A 20,079-nucleotide genomic window follows, 5' to 3' on the forward strand; every position below is an offset into this window, starting at 1 on the left:
CTGGATCTCCCCTCTTTTAGTTTAAAACCATTAACCCTTGTCCTATGGTAACAGGTCCTGCTAAAAAGTCTGTCCACATCTTTCTTATAGGCCCCTTTTAAGTACTGAAAGGCCTAATTCTGTACTTCAACTTTACACTTGCAAGACTGAATAAAAAGCTCAAGGAAAAACTGAATTCCCCAGGACCTTCTAATCTGAAAGACTATCCAAAACGATCAAGGTTGAGTTTCTAAAAGCAGAAGTTTCTACAGCATGAAAAATCATGTTAGAAATTTACACATGAATCTCCCACTCTTGCCTTGAATGATTACCAACTTGAAGAAGCTACATTACATACAACAAATTGAACTTTAATGTTCCGCAGAAATATTAATCCTCCCAAATTGCACCCATTTTCTAAAAGATAAGCAGATATACAGGCAAATACTTTTTATGATACCAATCATCTGCATGACACTACATATCTCAAATGTAGAAGATTATATTATCTTCTTCACTTGCTTGTTGAACTAGATTAGTCAAATTTAAGAAAAAAATTCAATGCTGAGAAAAAAAGCAAGCATAGCTCAATGATATATTAAAAGTTTCACTTTTACTCCAACTTCTCATGTGACTACCATAGAAAGAAGTTAAAGATCTAGTGTTCACTTCAGCAAACATCAGATCAGTATCACAATTGCAGTTCAGCTTTGATTTTGAAGGGAGAAGTGGGGGAAGGAGAAGGTATTATTCTGCCGAGAGGGGAGAACAGTCACAGGCTGAATTTCAGTTTAACCAGAAAACAGGCACAGCGTCAGCAAGCAACTATACAAGAAGGAAGCCAAGGCACTTAATTCCTAACAAAAACTGCTCAGAGGCTAAACAGATTAGTCTCTATGGACTGTCTAGGCTGGGACATTAGTCAGTAGCAACAGCAGGATTCATCTTATTGAGGACACGAGAATGCCAAATTTCACTTACCATGAGAGTCGGATCCCAACTTCTTAGAAGCCATTTAGAACCTGAAAGAGATTTCAAAACAGCTTTAACAACTTCATACATGTAGCACAGCAAAAGCCTATGCAGTTCTACAGCTTCTTTTCTCTAGAATATGGGACATGTTGCAGACACGTGCTGTTTATCCTGTTCCCAAGACAGATAAGCAAACTTATTTTATAACTCTGAGAACTGGCCAATCAGATAAATAAATTAGCCCATAGTCTGACAATCTAAATGGCAAAATGAAGAAGAAAAAGAAAAAACAGAGTCAAGAACCAGCCAGGTTGCTAAGGAAGGCAGTAAGTTCGAGATCACAGCACTCAAAGGCAGCTCCATCACAGCCCCATGGAGCACACCCTGCCTTCCCAAGCATTAAGAAAAGCCCTTCCTACTGGAAATCTCACAATGATACTCTTCAGTTTAACCCATGCTGCTCTAAAATGGGATACTATCATATTAGGTAGGCAGTCAGTTAGCAAGTGTGGCACTTGTCTAGACACAGAATCACAGAACGTTAGGGATTGGAAGGGACCTCAAAAGATCATCCTGTGCAACCTAGATTAGGTTACACAGGAATGTGTTCAGGCGGGTTTTGAATTTCTCCAAAGTAGGAGACTCCACAACCTCCCTGAGCAGCCTGTTCCAACATTCTGATACTCTCAACATGAAGAAGTTTCTTCTCAAATTTAAGTGGAACCTCTTGTGTTCCAGTTTGCATCCATTACCCCTTGTCTTACCATTGGTTGTCACTGAGAAGAGCCTGGCTCCATCCTCATGACACTCACCCTATATATATCTGTAAACATTAATGAGGTCACCCCTCAGTCTCCTCCAAGCTAAAGAGACCCAGCTCCCTCAGCCTTTCCTCATAAGGGAGATGCTCCACTCCCTTAATCATCTTTGTTGCCCTACGCTGGACTCTCTCCAGCAGTTCCCTGTCCTTCTTGAACTGAGGGGCCCAGAACTGGGCACAATATTCCAGGTGTGGTCTCACCAGGGCAGAGTAGAGGGGAAGGAGAACCTCTCTGGACCTACTAACCACCCCTCTTCTAATACACCCCAGGATGCCGTTGGCCTTCCTGGCCACAAGGGCACAGTGCTGGCTCATGGTCATCCTGCTGTCCACCAGGACCCCCAGGTCCCTTTCCCCTACACTGCTCTCTAATAGGTCATTCCCCAACTTAAACTGGAACCTGGAGTTGTTCTTGCACAGATGCAAGACTCTACACTTGTCCTTGTTATATTTAATTAAATTTTTCCCTGCCAAACTCTCCAGCCTGTCCAGGTCTTGCTGGATGGCAGCACAGCCTTCTGGCATGTCAGCCATTCCTCCCAGCTTAGTGTCATCAGCAAACTTGCTGACAGTGCACTCTATTCCCTCATCCAAATCACTGATGAATATATTGAATAATATAGGCCCCAGTACTGACCCCTGAGGCACTCCACTAGATACAGGCCTCCAACTAGACTCCGTCCCATTGACCACAACTCTCTGGCTTCTTCCCTTCAGCCAGTTCCCAGTCCACCTCACTACCTGATCGTCCAGACCACACTTCCTCAGTTTAGCTGTGAGGATGCTGTGGGAGACTGTGTCAAATGCTTTACTGAAATCAAGATAGACCACATCCCACCACTCTGCCATCATCTAGCCACCTCGTTATGTCTTCATAAAAGTCTGTGAGGTTGGTCAAGCACGACTTCCCCTTGGTGAAGCCATGTTGACTGCCCCAAATGACCCTGTTATCCTTGATATGCCTTGAGATGGCACCAAGGATAAGTCGTTCCATCACTTTCCCAGAGATGGAGGTGAGGCTGGTGGGTCTGTAGTTACCCGCGTCCTCCTTCTTGCCCTTTCTGAAGACTGGAGTGACATTTGCTTTCCTCCAATCCTCAGGCACCTCTCCCGTTTCACAAAACTTGGCAAAGATGATGGAGAGTGGCCTAGCAATGACCTCAGCCAGCTCCCTCAGCACCCACTGGTGCATCCCATCTGGACCCATGGATTTATGGATGTCCTGATTGCTTAATTGTTCCCTAACCCAGTCCTCATCAACTAAGGTAGACTCCTCCATTGTCCTGACTTCCTCTGGGGCCTCAGGGGTATGGGGCTCCTCAGGACAGCGTCCGGCAGAGTAGACAGAGACAAAGAAGGCATTCAGTAACTCTGCCTTCTCTGTACTTTCTGTCACCAGGGCACCCACCTCATTCATCAGTGGGCCTACACTGCCGCTGGTGTTTGTTTTATCTGCCATGTATTTGAAGAAGCTCTTTCTGTTGTCCTTGACCCTTCTCGCCTTAGCGTTTCTAGTTGCTTCCCTACATCCTCTGACAACAGCCAGTCCCTCCTTCCATGATCTGTAAACTCTTCTCTTCCACTTGAGTTTGCCCAGCAATTCCCTGTTTAACCAAGCATGACTCCTGGCTCCCTTCCTTGACTTCCTACATGTCGGGATGCTCTGATCTTGAGCTTGGTAGAAGCAATTCCTGAATACTAACCAACTATCTTGGGCCCCTTTACCTTTAAGCAGCCTTGCCCATGGGATTTCCCCTAGCAATTGTCTGAAAAGGCCAAAGTTTACCCTGCTGAAGTCCAGGGTTGCAATTCTGCTTGCTACTTTGTTCCTGCCACACGAGATCCTGAATTCCACCATTTCATGGTTGCTGCAACCAAGGCAGCCCTTTACTGCTTCAACCAGACCCTCCTTGTTAGTGAGGATGAGGTCCAGCAGTGCACTTCTCCTAGTCAGCTCCTCCACCATTTGCATCAGAAAGTTATCGTCAATGCACTGGAAGAACCTCCTAGACTATGGCTGGCTGGCTGTGTAGTCCTTCCAGCAAACATCAGGGAAGTTAAAATCCCCCACAACAATCAGGGCCTGTGACTATGAGGCTGCTCTCAGCTGCCTGTAGAAGGCCTCATCAACTTCCTCACCCTGATCTGGTGGCCTGTAATAGACACCCACAACAGTATCACCCCTGCCAGCCTGCCCCTTAATTCTGACCCATAGACTCTCAATTCGCTCCTCATCTGTGCCTGGACAGTACTCAATACATTGTAGTTGCTCTCCCGTAAAGAACAGTTCCACACACTGGGTAATGCACAGATAACAATACAGGTATACAGTAAATGGTACCATTAGAAAGATATTTTCAGATACGCACAAGAAAACAATGCTAACAGTAGTCCTCGTCCGCTGCCCACAGAGTCTCATTAAGACTTTAGGATTTGGATGCAAATCCTATATGGCCGAGATGTTAAACACAGAAGTGCCTAGCCAGCTTTTAACATGGAGCAGGCCTGTCCTGAGAAAAAAAGCTGGTTTTAAGATAGAATTAGCTGTCTAATTAGCTGTCAGCTAAAACCCTGCTCCAGGATGCTTATGGTATGTTCAGTAACATAACTGGTTCTTTTGCTAGATTAGAAGTACATCACAAGATCTTTCTCAGGATACCACAGCATAATTCTTTGAATAACTGAATTCTTAAGTCCTCCTTTGACATTATATATGACAAAGGATCAGAGTTGCCCCTTATTTCTGAAGTCCTCCAGCTCATAGCCTGAAATGCTCCACAGCTGTTCTTCAAAACCAGAGTTATCTGGTTCACCCCCACCAGCAGCAGACAGTGTTCAAAGGACAACTTGGAGCAGATCTAACATTCACACCCATCATTCCCCAATCGAGATCTTACTCTTAGTTTCACTGTTTCCATTGCAGATTCCAACTGCAAATGTTACCTTGAAAGAAGGGAGTCATAAGGTGAGGATTACAATGACAACTTAGCTATTTCTCCTGTCAGCTGTTGACACGTCTGGGGTCAGGAAGAGCCAGTTTCAAGTACTTTAGAAAAGTACCTTTTGCTGTGGAAAGGTCCCTTTCAGCATTATGTTGAAATCAATAGGTGAACCAACACTACTGGCTAACAGGAATTCAAAACACAGCTAAAGCCAAAGTTGTACAAAGATTACCTGAAGGAAACTAGACTTCATGAAACACAACAAGCAGATGCTAGGCTATGGGGAAGTGAGTCATGCTGTGCAGGCATACCCTGTACATAAAATGCTGTGTGCCATTCTGCTCGACGTTTGTCAGGTTCTTCTCAGCATATCTCACCATCTCCCTCAACACTGGCATTACATCCAAAACAACTCCAGTAAAACAGAGAACTGGTTTTGTCACTAGCTGCTTCTCAGAAGAATTCTATTAGGTTGGTGCAAAAGTAATTGCAGTTTTGGACCATGAATTTTCAAATCATCTTTATCAATCAAAATAGGAACCATTACAATCGACACAGTTTTGCCAACAAGAAACAAGTTTGTTTATTCCTGTAGCGTAAAAGTCTGTGCTTTGGGATTCAACGAACTCTTGGAAAGCATTTTCTGCATCCTGCTGGTTGTGGAAGCATTTCCCTGCAAAAAGTTGTCAAGATGCTTGAAGAAGTGGTAGTCAGTTGGCGAGAGGTCAGGTGAATATGGTAGATGAGGCAAAACTTCGTAGACCAATACGTGGAACTTTTGAAGTGTTGGTTGTGAGACATAGGGTCAGGCGTTATTGTGGAGAAGAATTGGGCTCATGGATTTGCTGAGTATCCTTCGCAGATGGAATGGTTTTGCCGGGATTCAGAAAGTTGTAGTGGATCAGACCGGCAGCAGACCACCAAACAGTGACCATGACCTTTATTTGGTGCAAGTTTGGCTTTGGGAAATGCTTTGGAGGTTCTTCTTGGTCCAAGCACTGAGCTGGTCATTGCCAGTTTTTGTATAAAATCCACTTTTCATTGCACATCACAATCCGATTGAGAAATGGTTCGTTATTGCATAGAATAAGAGAAGACGACACTTCAAAAGGATGATTTTTTTGATTTTCGGTCAGCTCATGAGGCACCCACTTATTGAGCTTGTCCACCTTCCCAATTTGCTTCCAATGCCAAACGGCCATAGAATGGTCAATGTTGAGTTCTTCGGCAACTTCCCGTGTAGTTGTGAGAGGATCAGCTTTGATGATTGCTCTCCATTGGTTGTTGTCAACTTCGGATGTCTGACCACTATGCTCCTCATCTTCAAGGTTCTCATCTCCTTTGTGAAACTTCTTGAACCACCATTGCACTGTACGTTTATTAGCAGTTCCTGGGCCAAACGAGTTGCTGATGTTGCGAGTTGTCTCCATTGCTTTGAATTTGAATAAGGAAATTGCTCAAATTTGCTTTTTGTCTAACATTATTTCCATAGTCTAAAATGAATATAAAATAAGCAGCAAGTAATAAGTCAGTAGCAAAATATCATAAAGCAAGAAAAGCGCCTTAATATGATGTATAACACAACCACATATATTTAAGAATGTATTCCAATATCAAACGGTAAATTTCAACAATGCTAAAACCACAATTACTTTTGCACCAATCTAATCAAACACTGCGGCTTCAAAGACAGAAGAAAAAGAAGATGAAATAGCACCGAGCTGCCATCTCAGGAAGGCTGTCGAGGGTAAAGCCACAAGATAACCTGGTACAATTGCATGTCTTCTGTATGAGAGTAGCAATTAAGATGTCAACTTGATATGTTATTATTGAAAAAGCTAAGCCATGTGTGAAATCATACAGTCTTCGCATACCTCACCAGTTCTCTGTATGTCACCAGAGACTGTGAGGCATTGCCTGCAAACATGTACTATGGCTGACCATCATCCACTACTGCTACAGTGGAGCTGAACTAGGGACAAGGCCTCTACACACTTCCTTTAATTTCTCCAAGTTAGTGTTCTAGTTACTCTACTTTTCTAAAGGATTTTAAAACTTCTGATGAAAGGAAATAACCTCCTCACTTTGGCACCTCAACTGACAAGGAAGTTTTTTCAATGTAGCATCAGTTCCCTACAGGCAATACAGTTTATGTTGTCTACCTTATTTACCAGAAGCAGCTTACTCCAGATTGTACCTACATCAAGGGCAAAGAAAAGAAACTTCAGAGAGATCATTTTTAGAATGATAATTTATATGCCCTCTCCAGCAGGTCACTGCAAGAACATACTAAGTTTACTATCTAACATACTGGTCTTAGGTAACTGAACACTAAGTTACCGTGACACTATCAATTTGCTCCAGGGACATTAGTAGCAATGTGTACGAATCCCACAGAACCAAAGATGTGCACATCTAGCATCCAGGGAGTTTTGCAGTAGCATATCAATCTGGAGCTGTATAAAGCCTTGGATGTGTCCTCAGTGTCAAAATATCCCACATAAGCGATAAGTAACTTGCTTTTGTTGGCAATCCTATAGTAAAATCCTAGTGCAGACTAAGCACCTGCATTAACTTCAAGGTGCAGTGGGAAAAATTATTCCCCTGCCATATGCAACACTATTTCAACTACAGAACTAGCTACAGCACATCGATAGCAAGCTAATCATGAAATACACTATTTCCAGAGAGACGGTCACACTTCAGATTCAGGTAGCATTTGAGTATATAGCACACTAGCTCTTCCTGATGCACTGTGAGTATGCACTTACTAAGATACCATTATTGCAGAAGGTAATGTTAGCAAATAGAGTTGTTAAGCACTGCACATAGCAATGCTAGAACAGGCTGCCAGTCACATTTTGTCACCTTTCCAAATAGGATTTAATTAAAATAGTGTCTTCTGACTAATCAGATTTGATAGGTTGTTCAGGGACCACTGTTACAAGCATCTTGCTGTTGCTCTGTCCTACTGGCTGGGAAAAAAAAAATATATATATATATATTTGCAGCCAGTTAGAATCTTACTGATGTTGCTACTATGCTTCTGAGCCTGAACTGTATTTGCTTAGTCGAAGTCATTACACTGTGTGGTAAAGGTTTGCTTACCTTGGTTACTGGTCTTTTAGAAATTTAAAAGACTTGCTCCCAAAGCCTTATTCCAAACCAGCTAATGAACAACTACAGTATTATCACTGTTTCCTTTGATATCCAGACTCCAGAACAGGATGCTGAAGGACATCTGGGGAATGGCGCAGAGGCACAAATTTTGGTCTGATGCTTTATTGAACATTTTAAACTGACAAAGAACATATTCGCATGTAAACTTTTGCAGCACCTTTGCTGGGCCAGGGAAACAAGTTAGTTGCATAGTACTAACAAGGTTTTCTTACAGCCACCTACATTCTCTCTTCTATAAATGTAGACCTCCTGTCCTTGTTTTGTTAAAAACATGTTTCTCTTTTAGTGAATTTGCCTGTCAGCTAAAGCCTTCATATTAGCTGCATTTTCCTGGAGAACCAGATACATGTTTTGGTAAACATAGCAATGGAATGCAAACTTATTGATAAGCATGGATGGACATCTCGCAAGAGGGCAACAAGAAACAGGTGACCAAGAAACTGACCAACTGTGTATAACATTCCATTCACGTGAATACTTCATATAAAAGTGGGTGATCATGAGGATCTTGTCCCTTTTCCCTTTTTTCCTTATGGCTGACATTAGGAGAGGACCTTGCTAGTTGTCCCTGCGAACTGAGGCCTAGTGAGACACTGAATCCAGCTCCGGTTGGCTGCAGAGTCCAATCCAGGACTTTGGGTGCCGGCTCTGCAGTTGCTGAGACTTTCAAGATTGGTTTTGTATATTTTGTATTATTTTCTCTATTCTTATTGGTAGCATTAGTAAAAAATTTTTAATTTTTCCAACTCTCTTCTCTCTGTCCTTCTTTCCCTCCCGATCGCCTGTCCTGAGTGGGAAGGGGGGAGGGGGGGGGGGGGGTGTCGAAGTGGGAAGAGGGGGGAGAGGAGGTTAACAATACATCTGCCACGATTTTATTGTCACCCTGCAATCAAAACCCTCGACACCACCTTAGCCCCATTCCCTCATTCTTGGTTCTGGCTAACCCTCTGAAGATCAGGGCTACAAGTGCCTAAAAGTTATAAGTAACTTTAATGTCAGCCAGCACTGAAGCAACCTTATGTGAGCTCTTCCCTTCCTGTCTGTATGTTCATTTTACACTTAGCACCGAGGCAACAGGGCAACATTCTTAAAACCAGCCAGCCAGAGGAACACAATATAGCAGAGCCCAGGATGAGGGCAGAAGACCACAGAGTGATGACAGAAAGGGATGGAGGGGCAGGGAAACAACCACAACAACAAAAAACCCAACACAAAGATGCAGAAACAGAGAAGTGACAAGACAAAACTGATGACAGAAACGACCGGCTCAAAGAGAGATAGATGACAAGATGGAAAGGCTTGAAGGGACAGCATAGAGATGACCAAGACAGACCACCTGGCATGTCACCACTTAAACCTGAATGACTACTTAGCTGTGCTGCCAGACAACAAGTAGAACACAGAGAAGCACAACTTGGTGCAGTCAAGTAATACAAAAGGGACAGTCTCATCAAGAGATGAGGAGGAAAAAGAGGGAAAAAAAAAATACTACCAAGAGTGACTCATGAGGAGCTGCTGGGAAGTTGGGGTTTTTTTTAATAATTATTTTAATGTTCCTTCTGTTGATGTTTTCCCTGAAGTTTATATATCCTCTTCTGAAAGAGCTCTGACTGGTCAAGTTGGAAGCATCCTACCACTAATGATACCTGGAACAGCTTTCTCAGTGATATCTCAAGCCAATTTAACTATTTGTCAAGACAAACTGGTCTCTTGTTGCTATGTCCCTCATTTTGGGGTGCAAGTATGCCTAGATTCCAGACTACATGAATTCTCTGTAGTAACCGCCACCTAAGACTCTGATAAATGAGAAATGTACTTTTTATGGGTCAGTGAAAACCAAAATGCCTCAAGTTATCAACCATAATCAATTCAGCACAATTCAGAGAAGATAAACCCAATCTTGTAACTTCCATTTTGCCTGCTAATACACATTATGTAGTCTAAGCACACAAAAACTGAGGATGCATCCATTCCCTCTGAAAACTACAAAAAGACCAAAAAAAAAAAAAAAAAAAACCACTTTAATTTTGTTTTTCCTGCCCATATTATATTCATGAACTACCACTGATATTACACTGAGAAACACTGAAAAGCAGTTTGATTCAAGTGATTGATTTCTAACACATCACAGGTATTCCAGATTTGGACAGTGGTTTAAGTTTTCACTATAACTACTTGTTTCAGTGCAAGTGAAAGGCTATAACCAGCATCAGGATTCTGTATATAGCCTCATTCAACAAAAATAGTAGACAGTACGTGTTGCTGAGATAAAACAAAAGTTAAAACTCTCATATCAAAGGTTCCCACCTATTTACTGCAGTCTATAAATAGATGACATCACCCAAAATCTGCAGCAACTGCTTTTGCTTTGTACCTCTAACAGTTCTGCAAACAATGAGCACAGTCAGCTGCGTGGAGGTACTCCTCTTTCATAAAGCACAATGATGTTGAGCCACTGATAACAGTTATTTGGATAAAGTCATTGTAAAAGTAGATCTGATACATTACAACTATATCCCCTGCAGGAACAAACAAAAGCATCAATTTCACTAGTCTTAACAGGAAAAAGAGTTTTAAGTAAGCCTACTCCAATTCAGGAGAGAAGGTACATTAAGGTTCTTGTTTTATTTCAATATCAACAAGAACAAACCAGACCCTCCTTGAAGTAAATGCTTTTATGGAGTTTTCATTCAATTTTCAACGGCCACTAGTTAAAGCAAATCTAATAACATGTCTTCATCTCATGGGATACAAGTACAAGTGGTCACCCTGCATTTAACCAAATGCAGAGTAGGGATTACATTGACAACAGGGGGCAAAGGGAGGAAGGGATGAGACATCTCTGTTGCATACACACGCCAAGCAACTGTGACGAGAGATCTACATTTTGAAGGGCAGTCCATAACATCAAACTAATTCAGTTTGTTATTTCCAGTGCAGTGATTGAGGGGCAGAGAGACAGAAACCAATAAAACAGCACTTAAAAAAACATTTCCAGAATACACAAGTAAAAAGGACAGGGAGCAAAGAGCTCCTGAAGAGTAGCTCTGTGTGCAGATCACATTATTGGATTACAAGACAACACTCTCTAGGGACAGTAATAATATCCATTATAGGCCTTTACATGCAGATGTTAGATAGCATCTTCCTAGCAGGGACAAACAACAGGAGAAATTGATTCCTCAAATTGTGCCATTGTTTAATGTGGCATAGCGGGTAATTAGACCTTCTGTTTCAGTACATATCAATCAACGGGAAGTTAAAGCAAAAGACAGCTCTTCCACAGACCCTCAGAAAAGCATGGCATCTCTTGCACTGTTGTTCCATATGAATTCACTGCATTAATATTAGACACCTGTAGTTTGGCAGATATCCTCATGTCATATCCCACTTTGTTCATTAAAGACACCACACTTGTTAAAAGCACATACTATTTGAGCTGGTTAAGGATTTAAGGTTCTTAACTGATAACGGACATCTCTATTCCTCTTTTAAGATCCTGACCGTGTATTTGGGACATAAGGTAATTTGTCATGCATTTCACCCAGAAATAAAGGAAAACCCTATAAGGCTGAAGAAATGCAGTTCACTAATGCACCAGTTTTTCAATCACTGAATCACCAGCCATACAAGTTTCCAAAGAAGTTGAAGCTTATACACCATAAAACGCTCTAGAAATACAAATTTCACAGGCAAGAGCATAAGAAAACTGAAAATTACTTACAGACAGCCTCATGGTCAAGGCAGATCAGTGCAAGTTTTTCTTTTCCTTTGGCTAGAGACTGACGTGCCAAACAAGAGTATAGAAGACCTACCTATTCTAAATTCATATGTAACTATTGCAGCAAATGGATGACCTTTTCAAAATTGACTCTTTCTAAAAAGAAAGTCCTGTCACAAGAGAAAAGCATCTGCAACCAACATCTAAAGGCTGGCCTGACTTCCAACGTCAGCAAACAAGGGGATAGCCCAGGTTCTGTTGACTGTGAGAGCAGATGTGGGTTTTTTAGAGAGTAGTTCCTACTAGTGACTGTTATCTAAGTTATTCAAAGATCATCTAAACAGAAAAGCAGAAGCAAACAAACAAAAAAAGAGTTTACATATTTTCTTATTTCTCAAGATCAGCTTCACTAACCTAGAAGCTACAGTATCACCAAGAAAAGGGTGATAAACTAGAAGGACCATCTCCCCCCGTCTTGAGACACAATAGAAACCAGACAGAAATCTGCATGATAAACCATAGCAGAAAATATAAATATGCTGTGCTACTCCTACATTCTAGGAAAAAAGAAAATATGATCCAGTACTCGTACCTCTAGTGAGGGATATAATAATCTCACAATGCAGTAATGAAACAAGTTCTAAATTTGAAGAGCAGAGCAACTGCTTTTAACTACTAATTTCCTATATCTAAAGTCTTGGATAACAATTATCTACCACTTCTGAAAGCTTAAAATAGTCAGATGGAAAGCATCTAGTAATTATTAACAAATTTAGCTACTTCAGTTTAATTAGCACAAGACTTCTTGTGGATGGGTTTCTATTAGATGGAGATTTGTTATTGAACTAGCAAGGCCCAAAGGAATTTCAAGGCCACTTTGGAAAGCTGAAAACAGGATCTGCTGTGGAAGTAAAACAGTTCAGCAGCTACAAGGTAGCAACATGATGTAAATCAATAGACCTATCAGCAGCGAGACTCAGGCGTGTGGACAGCTCATGAACATAGATGATACCCAATCAGTGAATGCATGCTTAGAGCGTGGACATGTGATCAGGAAAAAACTGCATATATAAAGAGGCTTGTTTCTGTAATAAATGGCTTTGCGTGATTCACATTGAATCGGAATGCTGAGCCCTTTATTCGGTCCAACAAACGGTGACCCCGATGTGATACTCTGAATGGCATCTCACTACGATTGGGGAAAAGTCTGGAGCGGCCCAGCCAGAGGTAGATCAGCTGGACTGAAGACCGGACGGAGGCATACAGACACCCCGGGGATAAATTCGTCGACGGATCACCGGAAAAGGTGAGCGGGTGGGGGCAGGAGGAGGGAAGAGTGAAGTTATGGGGCAAAACATAACCTCTGAAGAACAAGCCATAGTTAAGATCCTCCTGCATATTCTCTCTGAGAGTAATACTGGTTGAAGGAACTGGATTATGTACTGCTGTGTGGATGGGTTTCTATTAGATGGAGATTTGTTATGGAACCAGCCAGGCCCAAAGGAATCTCAAGGCCACTTGAAAAGCTGAAAACAGGACCTGCCGTGGGAGTGAGGCATTTCTACAATAACGGGGCCTCAACAAGACATAAATCAATGCACCTATCAGCAGTGAGATTCCAGTGCGTGGACAGCTCGTGAACATAAAAGATATCCAATTAGTGAATGCATGCCTGGAGCGTGGATGTGTGATGAGGGAACAGTTGCATATATAAGGAGACTTGTTTCTGTAATAAATGGCTTTGTGTGATTCACACTGAATCGGAATGCTGAGTCCTTTATCGTTCCAACACTGTGTTCACACCACAAAAGAGTCTTGGAATCCCGAGGAATAGGATGGAAATATTCAGGCTCCGATACTGAGTTTGAATGTGATCCTGACTTAAATGGAAGGGAGGAGGTGGGAGCACAATCCCCCATACAAATAATGTGGCAGCAGGAACAAGCAGATGGGGGGGGGGGAAATCACATGTCCTTACGCTCCAAAAGAGTTAAGGGAATTTTTAGAGATCTCTCAGCAGAAGAACGGGGAAGGAATACTGGCATGGATTTTGTGAGCTTGATGTAGCAGAGCTGCATTGATCCCTTTCTAGCAGATGAAAAAGATTTATTAAGCCCTATAGCCAATGATTGTGGAGGGGTTTGGTTAGATGGAGATATGTTGTTGAATTAGTCAGGCCCAAAGGAATCTCAAGGCCACTTCGAGAAGCTGAGAACACAATCTGCTGTGAGAAAGAGGGGCGTTTCTTCATTAACAGGGCCTCAGCGTGGCGTGAGTCGTCGGACCTATCATCGGTGGGGCTCCAGCGTGTGGACTGCCCACGATACTCATTTAGCGAATCCATGCTTGGAGCGTGGACGCGTGATTAGAGAATAGTTGCGTATATAAGGAGGCTTGTTTCTGTAATAAATGGCTTTGCGTGATTCACATTGAATCGGAATGCTGAGTCCTTTATCGCTCCAACAAATTATGATCAGATACAACGAAGATAGGCTCCCTCGGAAACTGGTGTACAATGGAGATGGGTATTAATTTAGTGTGGCAGATGGGGATCACTTATGTGTTGATTATGGGATCCTACCTATCTGGACAGGGTAGCAGCAAAGAGAAGTATTAAAATGCAGCTTTTGAGAGGTGCGCCTGCCTCACTGAAACTATACCAGCAGTGAAAAACACTATGGGTAATGTAGGCGCTCGAGCAACTACTTTGAGGGAAACTGGGACTGTAATTTCAGAACCCTCTGTTTGGGTGGTGAATAAAGGAAAGCCGACAAAACAGATAGGAGTTATACCATGAGTGATGAGGAGACAAAAAAGGAATGATTTTGTACAAGCCAGAATCCCACAATTAGAAATAGGTGGGATCACACCATCAGAGACGGATTTGCTGATGGCAAAAGTTAATCCTTATGCAAAAAATCCAACTACCCGTAGCCCCACTGCCAACACTGTGCCCACCCCCCCATCCTTCCTGCCACCTCAATGCAAGACCAGTTTGCCTTTACCTGGCTTTTACAGGCCTGTCAGTCTGACCTCGGTGGCAGGGAAGGTCATGGAGCAGATCATCCTGAGTGCCATCACGTGGCACACAGAACACAAAGTGATCAGGCCCAGCCAGGATGGGTTTATGAAAGGCAGGTCCTGCTTGACCAACCTGATTTCCTCCTATGACAAGGTGACCCACTTAGTGGATGAGGGAAAGGCTGTGGATGTTGTGCACTTAGATTTCAGTAAAGCCTTTGTCACTGTATCCCACAGCATTCTACCGGAGAACCTGGCATCTCATGGCCTGGATGGCCGTACTCTTCGCTGGGTAAAGAACTGGCTGGATGGCTGGGCCCAAAGAGTTGTGGGGAATATAGCGGAAGATTGGCGAGGAGGTTGGTTAAATGTAAATACGCTCAAGTGACTTGCAGCTGTCTGTAGAAAAAGCACGTACATCACACTAATTGTTTTACTGACCTTGTGTGCTTGACAAGTAGAACCTCTCTGTTAGATAACATAGGCCTGTGAGAAACCTTATCATTGTGCCTGAGATTGCCGCGTTGTTGTGAGAAAGAGCAAGAGGCTGTGCCTGCTTGAAGCCTTGAAATACAGGTGAGCGCAGGCGGCCCACTAATCTTTTTACCAGGGCTGAACTGCTGCAGCGCATGAATCCCCGCTTGTGTTACCTCTGCATGGGAGCTTAGGTGCTACTTCGGAGATCCCCCAGTAGAGAGGTAACTAAAATAAAACTCGCTCTTTGCAAATGCATTTGTGGCCTCTGGCTCTTCTTGCAACGTGCCTGCACTTGCGCACACAGTGAACAGAGTCAAATGGAGTTGGTGGTTCCTAGGGACATGGTTTAGTACTAGAGTTAGGTTAGGTTCTGGTTAGACTCGATGATCTTCAGGGTCTCTTCCAACCGGAATGATTCTATGATTCTATGAAAGCAATATACTCTCTGAGAATTGCCTCAGGGATACAAACACAGTCCCTCCATTTGACATCAAATTACACTACCGAATATTTTAGGTTGGTGCAAAAGGAATTGCGGTTTTTGCATTGTTGAAATTTGCTGTTTGATATTGGAATATATTCTTAAATACATATGGTTATGTTATACATAATTTTCATGTGCTTTTCTCACTTTATGGTTGTTTGCTACTGACTTATTACTTGCTGTTTATTTTATATTTAGTTTGGACTATGGAAATTATGTTAGACAAAAAGCAAATATGAGTGATTTTCTTATTCGAGTTCAAAATGGGTCATAAAGCAGTGGAGACAACTCACAACATCAACAATGCATTTGGCCCAGGAACTGCTAATGAACGTACAGTGCAGTGCTGGTTCAAGTAGTTTCACAAAGGAGACGAGAGCCTTGAAGATGAGGAGCAAAGTGGCCGGCCATGGGAAGTTGACAACAACCAACAGAGAGCAATCATCGAAGTTGATCCTCTTACAACTACACAAGAAGTTGCCAAACAGTTGTTTGGCATTGGAAGCAAATTGGAAAGGTGGAAAAGCTCGATAAGTGGGTGCCTCATGAGCTGACTGAAAATAAAAAAAAACAGTATCACAGTATCACAGTATGTTTGGGATTGGAAGGGACCTCAAAAGATCATCCAATCCAATCCCCCTGCTGGAGCAGGAACGCCTAGGTGAGGTCGCACAGGAATGTGTCCAGGCGGGCTTTGAATGTCTCCAGGGAAGGAGACTCCACAACCTCCCTGGGTAGCCTGTTCCAGTGCTCTGTCACCCTCACTGAGAAGAAGTTCTTTCTCAAATTTCAGTGGAACCTCTTGTGTTCCAGCTTGATCCCATTGCCCCTTGTCCTATCATTGTTTGCCACTGAGAAGAGCCTGACTCCATCCTCGTGGCACTCACCCTTTATATATTTATAAACATTAATAAGGTCACCCCTCAGTCTCCTCTTCTCCAAACTAAAGAGCCCCAGCTCCCTCAGCCTTTCTTCATAAGGGAGGTGCTCCACTCCCTTAATCATCTTTGTTGCCCTACGCTGGACCCTCTCCAGCAGTACCCTGTCCTTCTTGAACTGAGGGGTCCAGAACTGGACACAATATTCCAGATGGGGTCTCACCAGGGCGGAGTAGAGGGGAAGGAGGACCTCCCTCGATCTACTGACCACCCCCCTTGTAATACACCCAAGGATGCCATTAGCCTTCCTGGTCACAAGAGCACAGTGCTGGCTCATGGTCATCCTGTTGTCCACCAGGACCCCCAGGTCCCTTTCCCCTACACTGCTCTCTAATAGGTCATTCCCCAACCTATACTGGAACCTGGGGTTGTTCCTGCCCAGATGCAGGACTCTACACTTTCCCTTGTTAAATTCCATCAGGTTATCCCCCGCCCAACTCTCCAGCCTGTCCAGGTCCCGCTGGATGGCAGCACAGCCTTCTGGCGTGTCAGCCACTCCTCCCAGCTTAGTGTCATCAGCAAACTTGCTGATAGTACACTCAATTCCCTCGTCTAAATCGTTAATGAATATATTGAATAATATTGGCCCCAGTACTGACCCCTGAGGCACTCCACTAGATACTGGCCTCCAACTGGACTCCGCACCATTGACCACCACTCTCTGGCTTCTCTCTTTAAGCCAGTTTGCAACCCACCTCACTACTCTATTGTCTAGACCACACCTCCTCAATTTAGCTGTGAGGATGCTGTGAGGGACTGTGTCAAAGGCTTTACTGAAGTCAAGGTAGACCACATCCACCGCTCTGCCATCATCCATCCACCTTGTTACATTCTCATAAAAGGCTATGAGGTTGGTCAAGCATGACTTACCCTTGGTAAAGCCATGCTGACTGCCCCTAATGACCCTCTTATCCCTGATATGCCTTGAGATGACACCAAGGATAAGCTGTTCCATTACTTTCCCAGGGACAGAGGTGAGGCTGACCGGTCTATAATTACCCGAGTCCTCCTTTTTGCCCTTTTTGAAGACTGGAGTGACATTTGCTTTCCTCCAATCCTCAGGCACCTCTCCCGTTTCCCAAGACTTGGCAAAAATGATGGAGAGCGGTCTAGCAATGACTTCAGCCAGCTCCCTCAGCACCCGCGGATGCATCCCATCTGGACCCATGGATTTATGGATGTCCAGACTATTTAATTGCTCCCTAACCCAGTCCTCATCGACTAAAGCAAACTCCTCCATTAACCTGGCTTCATCTGGGGTCTCAGGGGTACAGGGTTCCCCAGGACAGCCTCCAGCGGAGTAGACAGAGACAAAGAAGGCATTCAGCAATTCTGCCTTCTCTGTGTCTTCTGCCACCAGGGCACCCACCTCATTCATCAGTGGGCCTACATTGCCTCTGCTATTAGTTTTATCTGCTGTGTATTTGAAAAAGTTCTTCTTGCTGTCCTTGACCCCTCTCGCCAGCTGTAATTCTAAGGAGGCCTTGGCTACCCTAGCTGCCTTCCTGCATCCTCTAACAGCAGCCTTATATTCCTCCCAAGTGGCCAGTCCCTGCTTCCATGACCTGTAAACTCGCCTCTTCTGCTTGAGCATACCCAACAGATCCCTATTCAACCACGCAGGCCTTCTGGCTCCCTTCCTCGACTTCCTACGTGTGGGGATGCTCTGATCCTGAGCATGGAAGAAGCAATCTCTGAATGCAATCCAGCTCTCTTGGGCCCCTTTTCCTTCAAGCAGTCTTGCCCATGGGATTTCCCCCAGCAATTGCTTGAAAAGGCCGAAATTAGCCCTGCCAAAGTCCAGGGTTGCAATTCTACTTGCTATTCTGTTCCTGCCACACGAGATGCTGAACTCCACCATCTCGTGGTCACTGCAACCCAGGCAGCCCTCAACCTTTACTGCTTCGACCAGACCCTCTTTGTTAGTGAGGATGAGATCCAGCAGTGCACCTCTCCTGGTGGGCTCCTCCACCATCTGCATGAGGAAGTTATCATCAATGCACTGGAGGAACCTCCTGGACTGTGGCTGGCTGGCTGAATGGTCCTTCCAGCAAACATCAGGGAAGTTAAAATCACCCACAACAACCAGGGCCTGTGACTGTGAGGCCGCTCTCAGCTGCGCATAGAAGGCCTCATCAACTTCCTCAGTCTGATCTGGTGGCCTGTAATAGACACCTACAATAGTATCACCCCTGCCAGCCTGTCCCTTGATCCTGACCCATACACTCTCAACTCGTTCCTCATCCGCTCCTGGGCAGAATTTAGTACATTGCAGTTGCTCTCTCACATAGAGAGCAGCTCCACCACCACGCCTGGCTGGCCTGTCTTTCCTGAAAAGGGCGTAGCCATCCATGACCACATTCCAGTCATCCTTTTGAAGTGTCGTCTTCTCTTATACTACACAACAACAACAAACCATTTCTCAATTGGATTGTCATGTGCGACGAAAAGTGGATTGTACACAACAACTGGTGACAACCAGCTCAGTGCTTGGACCAAGAAGAACCTCCAAAGCACTTCCCAAAGCCAAACTTGCACCAAGAAAAGGTCATGGTCACTGTTTGGTGGTCTGCTGCCAGTCTGGATCCACTACAGCTTTCTGAATCCCGGCAAAACCATTCCATCTGAGAAGGATGCTCAGCAAATCAATGAGATGCACCGAAATTTGCAGCGCCTGCAGCCAGCATTGGTAAACAGAAAAGGCCCAGTTTTTCTCCATGACAACATCTGACTGCACATTGTGCAACCAACGCTTAAAAAGTTGCACGAATTGGGCTACGAAGTTTTGCCTCATCCGCCGTATTCACCTGACCTCTCGCATCTCAACAACTTTTTGAAGGGAAAACACTTCCACAACCAGAAGGATGCAGAATGCTTTTCAAGAGTCTGTAAAATCCTGAAGCACGGATTTTTATGCTACAGGAATAAACAAACTTGTTTCTTGTTGGCAAAACTCTGTCGATTGTAATGGTTCCTATTTTGATTAATAAATATGTGTTTGAGCCTAGTTATAATTATTTAAAATTCACGGTCTGAAACTGCAATTACTTTTGCATGAACCTAATAGCACTACGGTTGGATACTGTTACTGTTTGCCATTATATTGATGATCTGTTGATTATGGCAGTGTCACAAGAAGAAAATGAAGCAGCTGCCAAATTTGCGAGAAAATGCATTTACAGGACCAAGGCTGGGCAATTAATCTGACTACAACACAGGGCCCTAGTGCTACTGTAGTATTTTTAGGAATAGTTTGGCATGGACAGATTAGAGAAATGACAGATAAGGTACAGTAAACAGTCCAGTACCAGCTGCAGTAAAACAATTACATGCCATTTGTGGAGTTTTAGGGCATTGGAGAACTTTTATTCCTACAGGTTCTGTGGAGGAGGATTCCCCTTGTGAAGGGTTGATAGAAGAGCACAATAAAGTTGATTCAGTTGAGTCACAAAATAATAGGAAAGTAAATAATATGACCTCTGTCGAGCTGCATGCTCAAGCTCTAAATGTCCATCTAGCTTGTGGATGTCAGTCAGCTTATACTT

At 43.6% G+C, this 20,079-nt stretch overlaps 1 protein-coding gene across 1 annotated transcript in view; it reads right to left on the minus strand.

Moving 5' to 3' along the window:
- LOC136114652 (ubiquitin-associated protein 1-like) overlaps positions 1-20,079 on the minus strand; it is a 54,477-nt gene that overhangs the window by 20,597 nt on the left and 13,801 nt on the right. The window contains exon 2 of the mRNA XM_065860076.2: positions 961-1,001. Coding sequence (XP_065716148.1) covers positions 961-994 — 34 coding nt within the window. The 5' untranslated portion in view covers positions 995-1,001. The remainder of the gene's footprint in view (positions 1-960; positions 1,002-20,079) is intronic.

The sequence above is a fragment of the Patagioenas fasciata genome, chromosome W (genome assembly GCF_037038585.1).
Source record: "Patagioenas fasciata isolate bPatFas1 chromosome W, bPatFas1.hap1, whole genome shotgun sequence".
In the NCBI taxonomy this organism is placed as follows: Eukaryota; Metazoa; Chordata; class Aves; order Columbiformes; family Columbidae; genus Patagioenas; species Patagioenas fasciata.